Source organism: Euwallacea fornicatus, chromosome 8 (assembly GCF_040115645.1).
Source record: "Euwallacea fornicatus isolate EFF26 chromosome 8, ASM4011564v1, whole genome shotgun sequence".
In the NCBI taxonomy this organism is placed as follows: domain Eukaryota; kingdom Metazoa; phylum Arthropoda; class Insecta; order Coleoptera; family Curculionidae; genus Euwallacea; species Euwallacea fornicatus.
Window position 1 is genome coordinate 2662885 of NC_089548.1, and position 20825 is coordinate 2683709.

The window sequence follows — 20825 nt, forward strand, 5'->3', positions numbered from 1 at the left end:
ACTTAAATCTGCCGATATTATTGTCTCAAAGAGAAAGAATTCCCTACGAAACGCAATTTCAACAACCTTCAAGTGACATGCCTGAAATCATTCAATGCAAATGTCCCTCCATGAATGCCTTATATGTGTTAATGCCAAATATTTCTGTAATTTAAAACTTTGAATCCCATTAACCTACTTAAAATTTTTATCACACTACGTTCAGGTAAATAACCAAAATATTTTGATTATTTACAAAAAAAAAATCGATCGGACGTCAAAGTAGTCTCTTAATGACCTCAGCAGCAACAGTATTGACTAGACAAATAAATTGTTTCCAACAAAAGTAATAAATCAATGTGTTGAAATTGTTTCTACGATCGAGACAACATCTTTCGGCACACGACTAAGCCACTGGGATATCTATTCAAAGTTTTCCTCGTAATAATCTAACTGAAAGTAGGCGAAGGTGCCCAATAAATATGTGTATTATACAAACAACATTCACCATTGTTTAGTATTTCTTTGTAGTCCACACCCTTAGACTACCGTAAAGTTGTGGAATAAATTAGGTGACCTAACAGAAGGTGAAGCCCTACAGAAACGTTAAATTGTTTTCTTTTTCTATCCAATGTAATCTCTATTAACTGATAAATTTACATAGATATTGATTATTCGAAGCATTATCGTTAAGCTCCCACCGAGAAATGCATTATTTAGTGAACGTTCTTCTTTTAATATTACTAAAGTTAGTAGCCACATGATGTCATGGAACGACTTTCTTGCTTATTTAGGTAAATACCAAAGATTCACCTTATTATTGATGTCAAAATAATACATTTCTAAATAAATATAAACTATCCACTACCAACACATGTACGAAAATTTAATTATTTATTCTCTTACGAATTTAATGATCAAATCACTCGAAAACCTCTCTCAAAAACCACCAAATCTAACGCTAAAAGGGGATAAAAATATCTAACCCCACCGACACTACTGGCTGATACACACATACTACACACCCTTCGGGAACGAGACGTTATGACTCAACGTGCGACACGAGGGGAGTAACACGGGACATTAAGGGTCCCTGTGCTTTACTAAAGAAATGCCGAGGGAATATATCGGTCAGCGCGGCATTGAAGAACATACTGTAGATATAGATATTACCGTGCGGTGTAATCGTAAATGACTCCAGCTTTTAGTGGAAGCGCGGCTGATCATTCATTACACACAAGTGTGGTATTGCGATAGGCGAAACAGGCCTGGTATGCACGACGATAACGTGGGCAACCTCGTTGTTAATTAGAGATGCAAGCAAATGTACTTGATAAATTCGCTCTTTAACACGAATTCTTTGAAAGTAGTGCTGTGATATGCCTGAAATAATGGTAAATTCTGAATAGTTGATAAAAATAGCAACCCCACAATCTTTCAATAGTGAAAGTCTGGCGAGTGGAAAAAGAAGGAAAAGGTAATATTTACCGGCAAGGTTTTTGAATAAGAAATAACTAAACGGACTGAAACGAAAGTGTATATACTTTTCTTATTCATCTCTCATACAGTTTAATTGATTCTACGAGTACTAGTAAATTGAAGTAGTACTTACGTTCAGCTTGAGCTTTATCCGGATATTCTGCCAGCAAAAGAGCTTCAGTTACTATTTATTTTCGACACAACATGCATTGCACTGTCAGCTTTCGTGTATCTTTCTCATATTTTTCATTTGAACAGTCGAAACTTTTAGTTAAATTCAATTTGCAATCCATTCATGTATGGTGCTCGGTGATTGGGTGATCCAAAGACACGGGCGTAAACGATACGATATTCTCGTTATTTTCAAACAGAATCGATTTTTAAAAAAGCGATTTTTACCTCTTTTGAACCGGACACAATCCTATACAAACACTCATCACTTTTGTATTTAATTAACCTTTTACTTCGCACAAACTTTTCTATATTTTTTCCACATTTTCACTGGTAATTAGATATTTTTCGGGCGAATGAGCGAAACGGGAAGCACGCAGAGACGCCATTAATACCAACAACTGAAGCGTCATTGTTTTGTTTCGAAAGCGTTCTTCACCTCTCATATATTTCATTTTGTTGTTTATTTTTGTTTTATAATTTATTTCTCTTAGCTTCTGAAGATGGTGTCGGATTTGATCGCTATTTACTTTTTTTCGGTAGGCAATAGAAACTTTTAGTTAAATTCCACTGGAGTCTCTTCGAGGTTTGTTACTCGATCAACGTGCGATTTCGGGGAATCAAACGTGAATGACAGGAGACTTCAGCTGTTGTCAAACCAAATCGAATTATAAAAATTCGATTTTTACCTGTTTTTAGCAGTGCACCTCTTTGTGTGACCCTCATTACATTTCTCTAAAATGAATCTTTAACTCAGTACAAACTTTCTCGAATTTTTTCCACATTTTCATTCGAAATTTAATGTTTTTCGCGAACGATGTGGGAGGAAACGCGGAGACGCCATTAATATTTACTACTGAAGCTTTTTTCATTTATTTCCAAAACCTTCTTGGCAATTTCACGTAATAATAAAACCAATATATAAAATATATAAATTAATATATTTTAATAAAAACATGTAACAAATGTAAAATATAATAAATAAAATATTATTAGAAAAAAGAAAAATGATAGAAATAAAGTACATAGAGTGTCACCAATACATTTTTTTTCATTACTACGATGCTCCCTGAAAAATAGGGGACAACATATTCAGAACGTTTATCGTTGCAACACCTCTAGATTTCGAGAAATATGATCAAGTGTCAGTCAAAATTATTAAATTCGATTTAACACTTTCGGAATGGCTTCACCAATTTGTAGTGTCTACTTTACTTTGGATATCATTCTTGCTCCCTCTTCACCTCTTACTTTTTTATTGCATGCACTCGTTATGATAGGGAATAGAAATGTTGAAAAATCTGGATATTTTCGATAAAATGTATTTCTGTAGAAGCGTTTATGATATCGAAAATCGCCTAAACGTGAGCGCAGTGCTATACAAAACGAGGGCTGGATAATGTTTTCCTAATTGTGGCGCATCGAAAAAATGCCACCAGGACAAAAAGGATTTTTTGTTGACCCTGTAATAGTTTCCTTGCATAAAGTATGGAACTCCAAAAACCCTAGAACATACGATAGGTCAAAGATGCGTCTATTTGAATGTGGTTCGTTTAAAAAAATGTTTCAGTTCTTAGTTTATATTCAAAATTAATTTCTCCCAATATTAAAGGACCATAAAAATATTTTCCCCAAGTCTATCTTTAACATTTCACACTTCAAGCTTATACTCAACATAAACGAGTCCCACCATCATTGTTGGCTCGGCCTTCTGAAGTGGTCCAAGTTCGTGCTACGGCGAAAAGGCGTTCTTCGCCGGTCGACCCTGCAAATCGACCTAATAAGGACGAATCTCGTTTATTGCCCAGCCCCAGCATGGTCGACTTGATGTATTGGGTGTTCTGAATTACGGACTGTTTGCGGATTTGCCTTAGGGAACAACCATTTTCCTACGAGGGGTTTGTAATTACGCAGTCATGAAGAGTATATAGGCAATTCTGATTTACACTCTTTTGCCTTGAATAATTCTGACCCTCCGGTGATGAGTTGGAAACAAACCTAACAAAGCCAAAAGTTCTCCTAACTGTAAAATCATTTTTTTCGGCTACTTAGGATAAGTTAAGAACACTCCCATAGGTAATAAATATGAATGTCAATTATGTGAAGGCAACAAGATGTCTTTAAATGGTAAAGATAAGACAGCAAAGTATTTTATGCCTCCAAAGTTATACTAAATCACTTCATTTTTAACCAGTAAGTTTTACAATTACCCACGCAACTTTCTTCATTAAACAAGTGAAATAAATAAATTTGTGACAGGCTCTTAATGACCACACATAACGGGTCGAATAGAGTCAAACCTAGGTAATAAACCTATATGAAATCCAATTAAATATAAATCCATAAGATATTTTTATTGAAATAACCGCTCCATATTCAGAACCGAATGCGCATTTGCCTGAGTGTCGTTCTTTACAAAACATAATGGACTACTTTCTTCACGAAAATATCACTGCCGGCTCACCTTAAGGCTGACTGTATTAGGCTATTTAATAGGCAATCAAAATTGCTTATATTTGAAGATTGAAAGTTAATTAATAGTTTATTGAATTCAATCAATCTGCGGACATTTCGGAGCGATTGTTTATGTATTAAAGTTGAAGGGAAAGTTTTTGCAGCAGGATTATTTATAATCGTTTTCTAACGACTTATGCTTTAGTTTTAATGGCTTTAGAGACAATGTATGGCCCCATTTGGTAGAGCTGTGCAACTGTTGATAGAATTTCTGCCGAATGACACGCTTCCAATATATCTCAATGGAAAATGACATGATTTTTTCTGAATTTCAGGTCACTCACAGTTGCGCAACTGACCTCTGCTGAAAGTGGGCGTCGTAACAAGGAGTCAATACTTCCATCGAATTCTCTCTAAATTGGAAAAAAAATGTAGTGCTGCCAAACGTCTTATGAATTCAAGGAAATTATTTTTCCGGAATTCGTCTTTCATTTAATACTTCAATACAATAATTGACGGGGCACGAGTTTTCCTTGCAGTAAATTTCATTCAAGTTACAAACCTTAATATTGCTTGATGTTTTTCATGGAGGTATTAAATTAATTTTTATGCAAGAATAAGCCGAACTTCTGGATAAAACTGAAATTCTACGAAATGAGTTTTATTGAAATTGAATGCACTATAATCACTGTTTGTTGGGGGAAAAAATTTTCACATCGCGTAATAATTACAGATTATTAGTAGACCTTGACCTTGGAATAAATGTTATTCAATAAAATTGATCTATTTTGGGTTCGCTATTATTTTGATATATGCGAATGGATTATCCCATGGGCTAACTCAAGAATTAATTTATTAATAACCGAATGACAGGTCCGATGTATTGACGGGTACCACTGAAGGGGTTCTGTCTATTACCTGTTCAAATATCTTGCAACGGATGCAAAACTGGTGTCACTGTAGTAGCTCAAAACGAAATATAGAAGTAACTGAGTCGCTAATTTTTTATCGAAACATACAAAACTACTCCTTATATTTCTTCCTATGCTAGGTCAATCCCAATCACCAAAAGCATGAAATTTCTGGGGTTTATATCTTGATTTAAATGCGACAAAAACTCCAAATTACTTATATATCAAACTTACACATCTAGGTAGAGCAACAGCTGTGCTCCAAGTGTTTAGTAATGTTGTGTTTCGTGCTGTTTAATCTAATAAAAATATCAATTCCAGAAACCTAGTGGCGTATAGTAAATTTTCTGATAAGTATCGATTAAGTAGCCAGCGGCAACGGCATAGAAATGACTACATATTAGAAATCAAATTATACTAATAAGGAGCCCTTTATAACGGCTAATAAGTACAGCAGGTTTCATTAAAATCGCTGATAACAGTTTTCATCAATTATTAAAGCAAATTGATTTTTCATTAAATATTTGACGTCCTGTTTCTAGAAAATGAAGCCGGCACATGCTTACACAAACATTTTTTTCATAAAATACGAAGAGGAATCACCTTTTCACACACACATATATATAAGTAATACTATGTACGAAGCGCTCAGGCTGAAATTTCCGAACTTATTGTAAACAAAACATAAATAGCTTTAATGAACGCCCCATGTTTATAGTTCACCGTATGCGAGGTTTTTTCGATAATCAATAATCAACAATTAATAGGTCAATTCATCGGCGGCACTGAAATGACAATTGATTGCATCGTATGAATATTAATGGTTGCATGTTGATACCCACACGCAGAGACCCATTAATTCAACTAAAGCACGCAAAAAGAAGCACCCTCGACGAATCAAGCGCTTAAACGTCCTAATCGAATATAGGTTCTTGCTTAGGTTGCCTGCCAAATGACGTAAGATTTCGTTATTAACTTGGGTTCTAAATATATCCCAAGGGACTTGACCCGTTTCAGATGAACACCGCCAGTGCCCCAAGGTGCAAGAGCAGAAGTAGAAAGGGCATTTGTTTTTCATAAAATATTACGAGTAATTAACAACTTAATCAAACACCCTGTGTATAATCTTCTTTAATGCAATTGGGGCAGCTTTAAATAAATAGCAAATACAAATAAAAATTCACAATAGTTACTGCACGAATATCTTGACATTAAATGGATTAAACTCACCTAGTGATGTCTTCGGTACTAACAGCTCTCGGAGTGCCGATTGGTTGGTGTAAGGCAAGATTCGACGAGTGAGCGGAGTGGATAGATTCAGTATAAAATCGAGATCCTTTGGTGGCTGAAAATCAAGAAATTTGTACTAATATATAAAATTACAATAAGTCCAAGTCCTTACAAAGTTGTGGAGAGTAAGATGTATCTGAGGCGGGCGGATTAAAGCCCGAATCCGGCTTGGCGACTACAAGAACCACTGAATCCTGGGTCGTTTTGAGGGTCGCCACGGCATCCTCGTGAGTCACGTTTTCAAGGTTCACCTCTCCTTTCTGTAAAAAAACATTTAAATGATAATCAATGATTTACTTCACGAATCCAATTAAAAGCTAGTTCCAAATCCTGTCATATTTTAATCTTAGCCACGGAAAAAAAATCAACGCAATATCATAGACTATCATGGTATTCCAATCCAATCTGTCTCTGACTTCTCATTTAAATCGTCAATTGCAAAGGTTGTATCACAATTTCTCAAAAGTTTTGTCTAACATTATTTGGGAAATAGATAATATTATGAACTTATTATACGAATCATCGAAACACTTAGCGTTACACTATCACGCCAATGCATTGAGGTCTGAATGCTGATAAAAACCGGAACTAAACCTTATTTGAAAGGAAGATTAATTTTTTGCGAGACATAGTTTCAATTTGAAACTTATAATTCCTACTTCTTTGCTGCTTTAAATGCTTTCTATTATACAAATTCAAATGTGAATTTTGTCTTTTATTTTTTTATGTCCTGAGTTTCATCGCTTGTTACATTTTCCCTATTAAAGTCTGAATTACCCTCTATAACCCGAAGCAAATGCAATTACTGGACCTCAGTTGAAACTTTGCAACTAAATCTCAAGACAAGTTTTGCTACTTAAACTAGAAGACATGAGAACTTACGACTAAGCAATCTATCAAAATAATTTCAGATATAAAGCGATACAACCTTTTTTAAACTTAATTGGATCATAAATCGCATCCTCTGCTACACGCTTCCGAACTTACTTTCCGGCTAAAACGCTACAAGATTGATTTACTTGGAAATTGATATATATTTCAGTTTCAAGAGAAAATTTTAACGAAAAAATGAAGAACGGGTTAGGGGAAACTTACTACATCGTCTCTAACTGCCACCAGTTTGTCCCCGACCGCTAACCTGCTGTCAATTTGAGCTGCGCCACCTTCCATAACTTTCGTAACATAAATGCCATTATCACCCGGTATATGCTGATTTCCTATTCCTCCCGCAATGCTGAACCCGAGTCCTTTGTTGCCTTTAATTAATGCTATTTCCATCACCTTCATATGACGAGGCTGGCGACGACGCCGTATACTCTGGAGAACAAAGGCCATTATTTACAATACCCATAATGCAATATTGAGTTTGAAAATCGAAGACTTACGAGTTTCACTGTGTTCCCAGCTCTCTTCAAAGCTTCCACTGCCATGGCATGAGGCACATCCACTACAGCTTGATCATTGACAGCCAGAATTGAATCTCCCACGAAGAGTCGACCATCTGCAGCCGCGGCACCACCTCCGATTAATTTGGTAACGTAGATGGCGGTGTCGTCGCCCACGTGAGGGTTGTCAGTACCACCGGCGATGCTGAAGCCGAGACCTGCTCCGCCTCTTTCTAGGATAATTTCTTCATATTCCCACTCATCATTACCATTCACCTACAAAATTTCAGGATAAATATGTGGTACAATTTCATTTTCTGAATGTTAGTTTTTAATTGGAAAGTGAAGCAAAATTTCACGTACGACTGGGGAACCACAGCCGTACCAATCCGACCGATGGTGAAGCAGAAATTTTAGAGATTGCTTCGGAAAATTCCACAAATGTGCCTTGTACAGGTCAAAATGAACGCTTTTATAAACCTGCTTAAAGTGCGTTTTTTTTTTCTAATTGAACACCCTGTATATAAGCACATACAGTGAAAGACAATTCAATTTCTTTTAATAGCATTTTCATTTTTTATACCTAAATCTATTTGAAATATTAATCCAGTTTTGAGTATCGTCTACACAACGGAATATTTCAGCGTTTTTACTGAAGGTGGACGTGGTGGAATACCACACTGATGGAAAAATGCAATCGTTTAAGCATTCGTGAATGTTCGTTTACTATCGGATCGAAGATCCTTCGGCCTTGCAAAAAGTGAAGGTCGAGGTGCATTTCCGATTTGAACAAGATAGGCACAGTGGCTCGCTAGGTCAGTGCCGCAGATTACAACTTGAGTTCTATGACGGTGTGGTAAAATAAGTGTTATCCAACATTGTTATGCAATAATCTACTGTTCTTTTATTACATCTGGGAATAAGGTTTCACGCACAAGTAGGGGCAGAATTGCCGCCTTCTCGGTGCTTCTGTATATTACCAAATGCGCTAAAAGATTATTTTTTTTATTCATTATGGAGATCGTGGACTTCCTATTATCGCTAACAAATCACAGTTTGTTACACTCTGTATAATGAAAGATGATATCCATAAGAAAAACAATATCGGGTGGAGTCTTATGGCATGCATTGCTGATTAATAGCCACTGGACAGGATATTACGATTGTCAAAGGATTATAATTGTTTACAGTTCATGGTGAATAAAAGCAGCCAGCTACTTCAACTGATTTTATAACCGAACGATATGAAATAATCAGTTTATCGATTCAATGAATCACCATGCGGAGTAGCGCAGGTGTACCTATTTAGCTATTTTCAAGGCAGACGAAAATAGTAAAATTAATATCAATCGCTGATTTGTTTGTAGAATTCATTTTAAAGATTGGTCAGTGTAAATATTGATTTTGCCTGCAACTTTTCAATGATATTTTCAACTACTTAAAAAAAAACATGTATTTATTATGAACTATTAAATACTATGAATAATAAATGGTTCTATTAATGTGCGTAGTGCCGGATTCCCACGATCGAGGCTAGGAAGTCCAGGAGCATCGGAGGAGTGCCCACGGCGAATCTGGACCTTCTTGAAAGGGTCTAGAGTTCCAAGAGTTAGGCTCCGATATTTTACAGGAAAATCTTTCGAACATTTATTTTTATAGTTTTACATATATTTACCGTTACCGGGCGTGTTCGATTGTGCCAGGATTGGACATAAAGTTGGTTTTATGCAGCGCAACGAATACTGCATAGAAAAAATCTTCCCTACTTGCGAGTCGAAATCTTTTACACACCCAATACGGGAAAATACTGGTTTCCACATGTAAATGCGTGCGAAAAAAAACATTAAACACGCTAGTAGAAAATATACTTCTCATCTTAATGATACGTAAGCTCGAGAATTTCAAAACAATTTCGGACACGCAATTGCCTATGGCTGCTTACGCTATGACATGCTGTACAGTTCTTTTCATTAAGATATATTTCGGAATACTTAAGTGAATAAACTATTCGAATTCATGTTGATTTTAATAAACCTACATATCCTGGATACCTTCGCCTTCCTTTGACCATACATGGAAACAAGCCGCAGTTTCTTTCACCAGAACTAACCCACTGAAATTATGAGCGTTTGATGGCAAAGAAAAGTTTCCAGTGGTGACGCAGTCCAGACAGTTTGAAAGAAACTAACTAGCTCAATCACGCAAATGAAGTTATGACAATACCGCATTTTAATCAACAACAAACAAGGCATTGTTTACTCCTGCATACGCACACATCCGAAATGCTCGCCTGGACGTCCTGTTTGCTGTACTCCTAGCTGTCATTAAGCAAAATTGCATTGTTATCTCAATTTTTAATTCGGCTAATTGACTCAGACGTACCATTTTTATATTGGAAATGGATCCATTTTGACTTGGACGTACTCCGTAACCCATTGAGCCCACTATAAATTGCACTATTCACTGACCAATCTTCAATAACACCCGATTTCCAGTTTACCGTAACAATTCCGATGATAATTGTTGCTAACGACGGACCATTCACAAGCGAAAATAAAACTTCACATTATCACAGAGCACGAACCGTCCGGTGTGAAAACCAATATTTTAATGGTATTCAAGCTTAATTCGATAGTTTATAATCACGAAAATAACCAACGCACGACGTAACTGAAATGTTGTATAATGAAGCACTAATGTAATTGATTGGGATATGGCTACGGCAGATTAAGAAAAGGTGATTCCAAAGAGTAAACAAGGCTGGTATAATTTTTTCCAATCAACGATAGCAATTGTATTTGATATAGTGAATTTAATTCCCATCAGAGAAAGTCTTCGCTTGAAAGAATTCGCAACAATCTAGGAAAATTGTAAAAATGCGCAAGTGCAATGTTACCGTTTTTCCTTTTTCTTTAAAATTTCCATAATTCCTTTTTCGCAAATTCCGAAAATATAAGAAATATACAATTTTTGCGCTTCTACATTCTTACGAGGATTTATTTAATGAGATAAATAAGAATAATGACCTAACAATTATCAACGCAAGTTTTTGCTTCTACGAGATGGTCCTGTCAAGCTAAAAACTCAGAAATTTCATTTTTCACCAACCACTATTTTGAATACGGTCCTGGATTTTTAAAACCAGGTCCTTCACCTCCTTTTATTTTTAATTCGATGACGTATAACTGTTTAATAGATTTAATCAATTTTTGAGTTACATTTTTTTCTTCTTATTGACAACAATTAAGAAATTGGGTAACAAGTCTACTTAATTTCTTTTCACCTAGTTCACGCACCTCAGGTGTGAGTGACCTGCTTCTGGTTTTACCGCATGAACGCGTAGAGGAAATATCGCGTGATCTTTGCATGCATCTGAAGTTCACTTCCGTTCACAGAATTTCAGGGCAAATCAGAGTAATTCAGGATAATTCAAAGGCCAACTTTCTGGAACACTAGTGTGCTGGGTTCAGTGCTCCTCAAACTTAAGATGTTCACGTCAAAGAAGCTCTGCTTCAATGTCATAAACGAGATTTCTTGCATTAGATGTTATGGTAGAACTAACAAAATAATGTCTTAAAAACAGAAGATGCTAACACACGAATGACTGTAGGGAATGTAACTATGAAAAAAATTCATTAACTGCATTGGTTAATAGTAATTTTTCAAATGGCCATTTATCTGGCTTTTCTTAAGCTCTTATTGCAGAGCCGAAACATCCTATGGAACGCAGCAAACCGATTCACATCAAAGTAAATAATTTCCTGAATTACAGAAGAGATATCCACGCAAACTATTGGACATTAGTACGAGCATTTAAGAATATCCGAGAATGTAGCATTATCACCTCTTGTTAATGACAATTAGTTTTCACGAAAATCGGTCATTAACACGGTCAATAATGGACTACGAAGAACCAAAAGATAAATGACCATTTTAATTTAAAACAAAACAATCGAGCCGTGGAATAGTTTTCTTTTGTAGACTGTTGAGTGCATTGCGAAAAAAAAAATTTTCAAAAAATCCCTGATCATTTTCATAAAATTGACAGTTTGCTACTGACTATTATTGAAATAGTGGAATTTGACACTTTTCAAATCAAAAGCGCGCAAACGCAGTTTGGCATTTATAAAATGCAAGAAGCAGAAACACCTTCAGTCAACATCCAAGGAGAGCTGTTTTTCCTGTACTCTGTAGCTATTTCTAAGACTTGCAATATGCATGTAAGACAGTGATATTACGTAGGTTGCAAACAGCATAGAGTCACAGTGTTGACAGCTGCCCTAAATTGCGTTTGCTCTCTGTCAAACTAATTAATTTTAATTATTCAGTTATAACAAAATTTTCAAATAAACAGAAGCGATGTGTGCTTAAAACTGACTTCCTTTTATACAGGAATGTGGAACTACACTCTCGCACCTAAAACATGTTGTCACGTGAAGTGGATACGCGAAAACGACTATTTACAAATTCTCGCCATACTTGTTAGCAGAAATTAATAACCCGACCAAAATCTATGCTAAAACTGGCAAGATTATTTTTCTCTGGTATATTAGCAAATTCAGAATAAAATGGAGATTCAAAATCCAGGCCCGTATTAAAAAAAAAATAAGATAGTCGAAGTAGAGTGGCAAAACATGCTTTGATAAAGTGTCAATTATCTTATCAATTGAATGTATTGTGAAAAAAATCTAGGAAAAAATATGAAAGTTTTTGGTTAAAGTACATTTTTCCAGAACCGTTTAGAACGAATTTTCCAAATTTCAAAATAGCACTTAATTGATCTACAAATTACCGAATTTCGCCTAAATTTAGCGCGTTAGCCTTTAAATAAACGATATCCACAGGAAAAATGGTTACCATGCATAGCTTCGGTTAACATAATTTATACCATTCACTTTACCCAAACTTAGCGCATCCCAACTTTAACCAAATGCTCACACAACCTGCGAAAAAAAAATATATATTAAAAAGAAGCTTGCGCTTGGAGGAAATTTCTCATTCCAGCCAGCTAATATCATGGAAAAACAGTGGTAATCGCTATTTTTAAACTGATCTCCGTGACTCTAAGTGAAAGAAACCAAGTTTAAGATTATCAGCCACAGTTCTTGAACGAAAGCTAATCGGACGTCATCCAGTGTCGGAAAAATGCACTTAAATCCCTTACACGTTAACACAATACTTTTAATGGCATACGCAATGTCGAAATACTCTATTAATGCCGTCGAAAAAAGTAAGCCGCGTCTCGAGGTCCTACGCCAACTGAATACTCAAGGCATGGCAAATCCGATAAACCAAAGCGATTTCTGTTTTGACTCCTTGCCAAGAGTTAATAAATGAAATAGCATATAAAAAACATTGGCTTGTTACAAAATTACGATTATATGACGCAAACTAGTGGCGTTTCAGTTCTAGACGATACGTTTTTCTAATTTAGGAAAAATCACCTTTGCAAGGTTTAATGTTATAACAAGTGAGAAAGGTAATTCTTAACGCACGAACGTGAAATTGAGCGCACGAGCCCTAGACAAGGGCGACAATCACGCGAGCGGGCCGAGGCCGCTTCCTTGCGAGTTATGCGTATTATTTTGACACACGACCATGTGGTATATACAAAAAATTGACCCGGGTCATCATCGCGGAATTCTAACACTGCTTCATCGTCGCAGAATGGAGCACGATCATTTTCATACGTCCGACTAGACCTTGCTCATGATGTTGGATGATATGTTGTTGGATATCATTATCGAAATTAATATCTTTTAGCTGTTTCAGAGACACGTGGGATCTAGCTAACTTATTGGGAAGGACATATGTATATAGGTTGTTCCTTAATGATGGGCGGATATTTTAAGGTGGGATTCTACACGAAAAGATAATGATAGTTTGTTGCGTAAACTATGTTCCAAAATGCTGCGTTACGGAAATAAAGGGCTGCAGTTTCAGGGAAAAAAATGGAACTTAATGAATATTTCAGAAACCGCTTGAGATACACTACTAGCCAAAAATTTTGATGCAATTAAAATAAAGGGATTTTTTTTTGAATATCCTACGATTCCGCGAATGTTTTCCATTAAAACGCCCATACCATATAAAAATAGCCGAGAGGTTAGATTACAACCAATAATGTTGGTTAAAATTGCAAAAAAAGAAAAATCTCAAAAACATTAAACTTTATTTTCGTCAAAAAAAAAACACCATTCACTTTAACAACTACTTCCACGAGTCGCGGCATCCTTTCCACCAGTTTATTTAAAGTTTCCTATTGTATCGATGTCCGTGCACTTTCCAATTTCTGCCACAGTTCAATTGCCGATAAAGGACACGAAATTCAAATTTTCCGATCTAATACTGCCCATAATAACGCGATTGAGTTGAGATCAGGTGACTGTGGAGGCCAAATCATCTTCACCAACGTTCCGGCATTTTCTTCGTCTTCGAAATAGGTGAGACAGAGGCGAGAAGTGTAGTTGGGATCATTGTCGTGCCGAAAGGCGAACCCACGCCCAATAATTCAGTACCCCGTTTTGATCACGTCTTCGAGAAGGATTTTCTTATATTCCTCCTTCATGTTTCCATCAATTTTGACGAAATCGCCGATGCCGTGGCCAGAGATACATGCCCATACCACGATGGAAACACAGCCATGCTTTACAGTTGACACCAAACACTGCAAAGCCATTTTCTCAGAGGGAATTCGTAAGAAAATTCGCCGACGAGTCCTAAAAATTTCGAATTTCGATTCGTCCGTTCACAGCACATTTCTTTATTGTTTAACAGTCCAATTTCGATGCTTCTGAACCCATTGAAGACGTTTTTGTTTGTTTGCCAATCTTAACAATGGTTTCTTCACAGCAATGCAGCCTTTTAATCCCACTTATCTCAGTGTCCTTTTTGCTGTTGTTGACGACATGGGATTTAACTGGGTACTGTTCAAAGTTGTTCGGATTTCTGGTACCGTTAATCGCCTATTTCTTTTGCTGATGACAATAATATGAGTATGTTCTTGTGGGGCGGCCATTTCTGGCCGTTCACTACGAGGACGATCGCGAAAACTCACCGTATGATTGAATCGGTCAACAGTTGATTGTATACATTTGAGGGAAACTTTCAATTTTTTAGCAACTTGGCGATATGAAAATCGTTCGCTGTATAAAGTGATTATTGCACTTCGTTTTTCAATATTAATTTCAATTTTTTTTCCATTTTAAATTCTTTAAACAAGTGGTTTGTTAAAGAATTTTTCCACAAATTTTCTAGAAATATTTCGATATGTTCTGGACTAGAGCACATGTGGCAATAACTTCAAATGTCCTTTCAGGTCTATTTTAGATGTAAATAACCACAATTAATTTGAACGTGGATTATCAAAATAGCAGGTGAGCAGTAAATCCCCTATCTGATAAGCGAAGAAATGCCTTTTTCACTCTTGAAGTATCTATTCCAGTAGTCACGAGGTATTGAGTAGTTTTTTTTCTGTTTTTTACTTTGAACATTAAATATTAATATAAAATAAATAAATAGCCATTTAGTAACTGGTAAACACAATTCATAAACCATTATTCATGATTAACCAAGTGTTTCGCCAGACAGATATTTCATTGAAATTTGGTATATAAAGACAGTTTATAAAGGTGCATTAATTGCAATAAAAATGTGCATTTAATGCGAACTTATTCAAAACTACTTTAATACGAAAAATAGAACAATAGAAAATTTAATACATTATGAGTTGACATCGTAATGAAATATGAATTACAACTAACAAGAAACAAAAAATCACGATTTTTAAAAAAAGCGTTGAAAATGACCCAGCAAAAGACAAAGCTGGAAAAACAGATTTCAGTAACAACGATAACAACAAATTTTCTTTTTTAACTATTTTTATTTTCACAAAGGTAATGCCGCATCTTCTTCTTTAAAAATATTGAATTAAGTTGTAATTCATATTTCACTACGATGTCAACTCATAATGTGTTAAATTTTATATTGTTTTATTTGTCGTATTAAAATAGGTTTGAAACAGTTTGTATTAAACCGCATATTTTTGTTGCAATTACTGCTTCATTATAAATTGTCTTGACATACCGAATTTCAGTAAATTATTTCAAGCGATTTCGGAAATGTTCATTTTTCCCATAATTTTTTTTTCTAAAACTTTGCAGCAGTGCACCTTCGTAACGGACCATCTTTGGAACACAGTTTATATGATAAACTATCCTTGTTTTTTCATGTAGAATCTCACTCTAAAATATCCGCAAGTCACTAAGGAACACCTTGTATGTTCTCGTCAGAGCAGTTCGTTAAACTGTGTAGTAATTCGTTGAGTTCTTCTAACATGTATATCTTATTAGAAAAACACAATGTCCTGGTAGGTTATATTTACTTTCGTGGAACGTCGTGGGAAAATGTTTACCAACCAAAAAAAAAAAAAAAGATTTTAATGCGGGTCATCTATTCATAATTAATGGCTTTTGAATACCAGCGCTATTCATGCTATTCGCATCACGGAAAAGTCTTAAAATGACAAAGTTGGAACGAAATATTTCCTTGAAAACCCGACCTTCACTTAACCATGTTATAAAATATAATTTGGCTGAGCTACTATAGTAACAAAGCTGATTTATTATCGAACCACTGCCAAGTAATAAAATACTGAGCACTAATAATTTTTCAACACTATCATGATCAAAGCAAATCGAATATTTTGAGTTTCGGCTTATATTGTGAAACATTCATTTACCAAATTAGAGTACAAATCATCCAAACATCTCGTACTGTGCAAAAAATCTGCATCCTATTAATAACGGTGTGAGGACCATTCTGAGATGGTTGGCCTCAACTCTTGTCGCCTCATATAATTATCGGATTCGATCTGGATTCACATATGGCCTATATTGAACCTTTGTGGCTGGGTAAATTTTTTAATTTTAATTTTTTTTTATATAGAAATAGGAAAATTAGTGAGCACAACTTTCAAGAAAGGGTCTTAGCACACTCCCCTAATTTCCGCCCTCGCCTGCTTCTTGTATGCATCATGTCGTGTTCGTGTGTTTAAAATTGCTCTTTTCGCTTATTAAATTGCACCTCGCAAAGAAAGGTAAAGATTTAAGATTTGTTAAATCAATGTAATTTGACCAGAAGAATATATTGGCATCCTCACTGGAGGTTAAATTAAATTGGACGAGAGAAAGGGACAAAGTTCAAAGTATTGATTTTGGGAAAGGGGCAAATTCTTGATCGCTGCTGACCTAGACTTAGAACTGCATCTCTTGTGAGAACTGTATGTGTATATTGAGGATGAGAGCATTGAGGTGTCCTCTGGGGCGAGTGGTATGTAACATCGCTGATGACAATCAAAGCAAGTTACATGGCACGCAACCAGACTCCGAAATGTTGAACTCATTTGTGAAACCTGACTTTTCACGTGATATATCCATAGAATAAGCACCTCCGTAACGAAAATTCGGAAAAATTTCTGCTAACTTGCCTACCTCACTCATTATTATATCTTGTCACAACTATTGCCCTGCTATTCCTTCATTTTTCAAACTCAGATTGTATCATCATATCATTATCACAGAGTAAATAAGACAAAATATTACTCAATATTCAAAATTTTCGTGATAACCTACATACAGGACGTCGCAAATCTATTTAGTCGCTAAGTATCATCATCGAATCAGAATTTTGGGCAAAGGGACGCTTTTGAAGACCCTTTGAAGTTTCAAACTGGTTTGATCTTCTTAACCATGTATAAAATGGATTAATTTTCACTAGCAGTTAAGAAAAGTTGCATCGATGGTTGCGAAGTTTATTATTCGAAATTGATTGTGAGATATAATGTGACATATTTTTGTACTTGATAGTCCCTTAAATGCGCGTCAAAGCGAAAATTAGAAAAAAAAATTATACACGTTGGGAAATCACTATTTTGTGTAACTCTCATCATTTTGCAGAAATCTGTTCGTTACACAAAATAATACCTTTTCAGACGAGCTCATCTACAGGTCGGTTTTACAATCGCCGCACTTCCAATATAATTTTTTTTTCAGCAGTATATAATACAAGGCCTGTAATATTTAGGGCCTAAATAGAGTTGGGATGCACTGTATACACACAAATAGATAGTATTTAGATAATTGTAAGATAAGGCAATTCCTTGCATATCTAAACATTCGAAATCATATAACTCAACGCAGAACAGTATCCTATTCAAGCTTTAAAAATTAAGGAAAATGAAAAATAGCAGCACCTCGCATATCACTTTTAGAGACTAACGCACAAAGAACCAAAAAGTAAAAATACTGCTTACTTGTTTAAGATCTCCTTGTCCCAATAGTGGAGAATGGGCCTGAAATAAAAAAAAAATATTGAATATCTCTTCAAAAATACAAAACGACTAAGCTAATAATTTTCAAGCAAAAAAATTTTTTCCAAGGTCTTTTTGTCAATCTTTAAAACCATATCCATAATCTTTTAGATACTTTTCAATTTTTTAAATAATTTATTATAAAATTCAAAACACATTATAAGACTAAATTTTGTGTAGTTTTAATAAAATATTTTATTTGAGTATTAAAATTTGGTAAAAAAGACCGTAATTACCCACAATTTATTCTTAAGAGATAAAATGTGCTGGCAATGTTATGACTTATCTAACTCGTTCCGGTAACGATTAAAGTTGGACAAAAAACTTTTTTTCCCAACAAATCGTAAATGTTTCATTTTTCAACATCAAATGAGAAAACGCGGTTAATCCCGTAAGGTTTATATCAGCTGGCAGACAGGTCATTAAATTGGCGAATCCCATCGTAAAAGCGGCTCCTATGCGAAGCTGTCGTTTCTACCTTTGGGACATTATAATGTTTATTAGACTTGATCTTGTGGACATAAATATTATACCTTTTTTCAGGGAACGCATTTGTATGATCTTATTGCAGTTTATTTTCAATTCGGTAAATTAACGTAAATGTGATAATCCAGTTTTAACTTTTTAAATTAAATTAAATTTTAATTTTAATTTAATTTAATTATTAATTTACTCAGGACCTGTGTAATACTTAAGACATCTTCCCTGATTCAACGCTGATCAGCCTGTAGGGGGTGCCATATAAAATTAAAACCCTCTCCCATACCTAAATATGCAGCGAAGAGGGATTACACTATAAGCGACCACAATTCAAACTTGTACACAGTAAAGTGCCTACTGTTGAATTTATACCTTGAATCGACCCTGTGCTTGACGAATGCCCCATGTAGCCCTATCCCGAGATAATCCTAATATTTATCTAAATAAAGGATTCCACGCCGATTAATTTTGGTATTATGTTTAAACTGGAATCCTTATTTATCTCTGTCGGTGTAGTTGTATGAACATATCTGAAGTGAACATATCCCATTAGCGTCGCGGATGCAAAACCAATATGTTTACATCAGTGATGCACGCCACACCGCGTCGCGACGCATAATATCCAGGGGATTTTCACTAGGATTTGCCATTCGGCACAAGAGGAAAGATAAATTACACGAAAGATTAAGAGCAGGAGATATTAGTTTTTCCTCTCTTGTATGCAAATGCATTTTGTACGGCTATCATTAAAATTTGGAGATTCATCTGAAAATCCACTTGGAGTTAAAGAGTTTATTAATAAAAAGAAAATAAACTTTGTTTTATTACACAGGTTCCCTGAAAAGGAGAATTTTTGCATTGATGCTTTCTCGGGCACTCTTTATTAATTAACATACAGTAGAGACTCGATAATCCGGATTTTTTGTTAGTCCGGATTGATACTAAGTTCAAATTATGTATCTTGTAATTCGGATCATGATTTAGTAATCCAAATTTGCTATCGTTACATACGTGGTCATCAGTTCTAACTTAAAGCATTATTTCAAAGCGCCAATTCATCTATACATAAGTTATGAGGCCACCTGCTCCGGCACTATTACTTACTATTATTGCTGCTGATGCTGTCTAAGAACTTTTTGGTTTCTTTAATGCCAGGGGCAGAAGTAAGAAGTCAGTCAGAGCTTTATATCTGAACCAGTAACTTACCTGTGTAATATACCAATAGTATTACCACTAGTATTAAAGTGTTTTTTTTATTCTCGATATATTAAGTTATATTACATATTTGGTGGCTGGGTGTGTTTCAACGTAATGTAGAATGGAGAAACGTAAACATATTACTTTGTCTATAAAACAAAAAGGTGAAATATTAGACAAATTAAAAAATGGTGTTAGTAGTAAATCACTTGCGCTACAGTACCTCGTCGGAACGTCTGCTAAACGCCTACTATTTCCGATATTAAAAAAAAACGAGGATAAAATAAGGAGGTAAGATTAGTTTATTTTGGAATGTCTTTTGATGAAGAATTACTCATCAACATTTTAGATTTATTGGAATTTGTCATTCTGAGCCAGGTTCTCGTAAAACCTTGCGGCAAGCAGAATATCTGGAAATGGAAGAAGAATTGTATACCTGGTTCATTAAACAACGAAGCAAACATATTTCTCTTTCGTATGAAATACTAGGGGCCAAAGCTCGACAGCTCTTCCAAAATATTTATGGAAAAGATACATTTGTTGTAAGCAGAGGCTGGCTACTTAATTTTAAAAAGACATGGGTTTAGACATCTTAAAATCTGCGGAGAGGAATTATCGAATGATGAATCTGATGTAACTCCCTTTATTGCTAAACTTAGGCAAGTAATAGAAGTTCGCGATCTTCTTCCTCAGCAAATATATAATGCTGACGAGTCGGGTCTCTTTTGGAAGTTGCTGCCCGATAAAACCTTAGTTCACAGCAATGAAGCAACGGCGCCCGGAAGGAAATCCAGCAAAGAACGAATCACGTTTCTAGCTTGCACAAACGGTGTTGGTACCCGAAAACTTCGACTTCTTGTTATTGGAAAAGCAAAAAATCCAAGGCCATTCAAGAACAAAACCTGTGGAATATGTCTCTAGCAGTAATGCATGGATGACTTATACAATTTTTAAGGACTGGCTTCACAATTCATTTTGCAAACAAGTGAAGTAATTTTTAAAAAATCAACGAGTTCCTGAAAAAGCCTTATTATTGATTGACAATGCACCAAGTCACTGTTCTGAAGAGGAATTGATTAGTGAAGATGGAAAGATTTTCACTATGTTTCT

At 35.3% G+C, this 20825-nt stretch overlaps 1 protein-coding gene across 5 annotated transcripts in view; it reads right to left on the reverse strand.

Moving 5' to 3' along the window:
- Positions 1 to 20825, reverse strand: part of dlg1 (discs large 1) — a 115924-nt gene that overhangs the window by 15109 nt on the left and 79990 nt on the right. For all 5 annotated transcript variants that reach the window (XM_066284801.1, XM_066284799.1, XM_066284800.1 and 2 more), the window contains 5 exons: positions 17982 to 18020; positions 7670 to 7945; positions 7380 to 7601; positions 6397 to 6544; positions 6225 to 6339 (listed from right to left, as the gene is read on the reverse strand). In XM_066284801.1, the coding sequence (XP_066140898.1) occupies positions 6225 to 6339; positions 6397 to 6544; positions 7380 to 7601; positions 7670 to 7945; positions 17982 to 18020 (800 nt within the window). The remainder of the gene's footprint in view (positions 1 to 6224; positions 6340 to 6396; positions 6545 to 7379; positions 7602 to 7669; positions 7946 to 17981; positions 18021 to 20825) is intronic.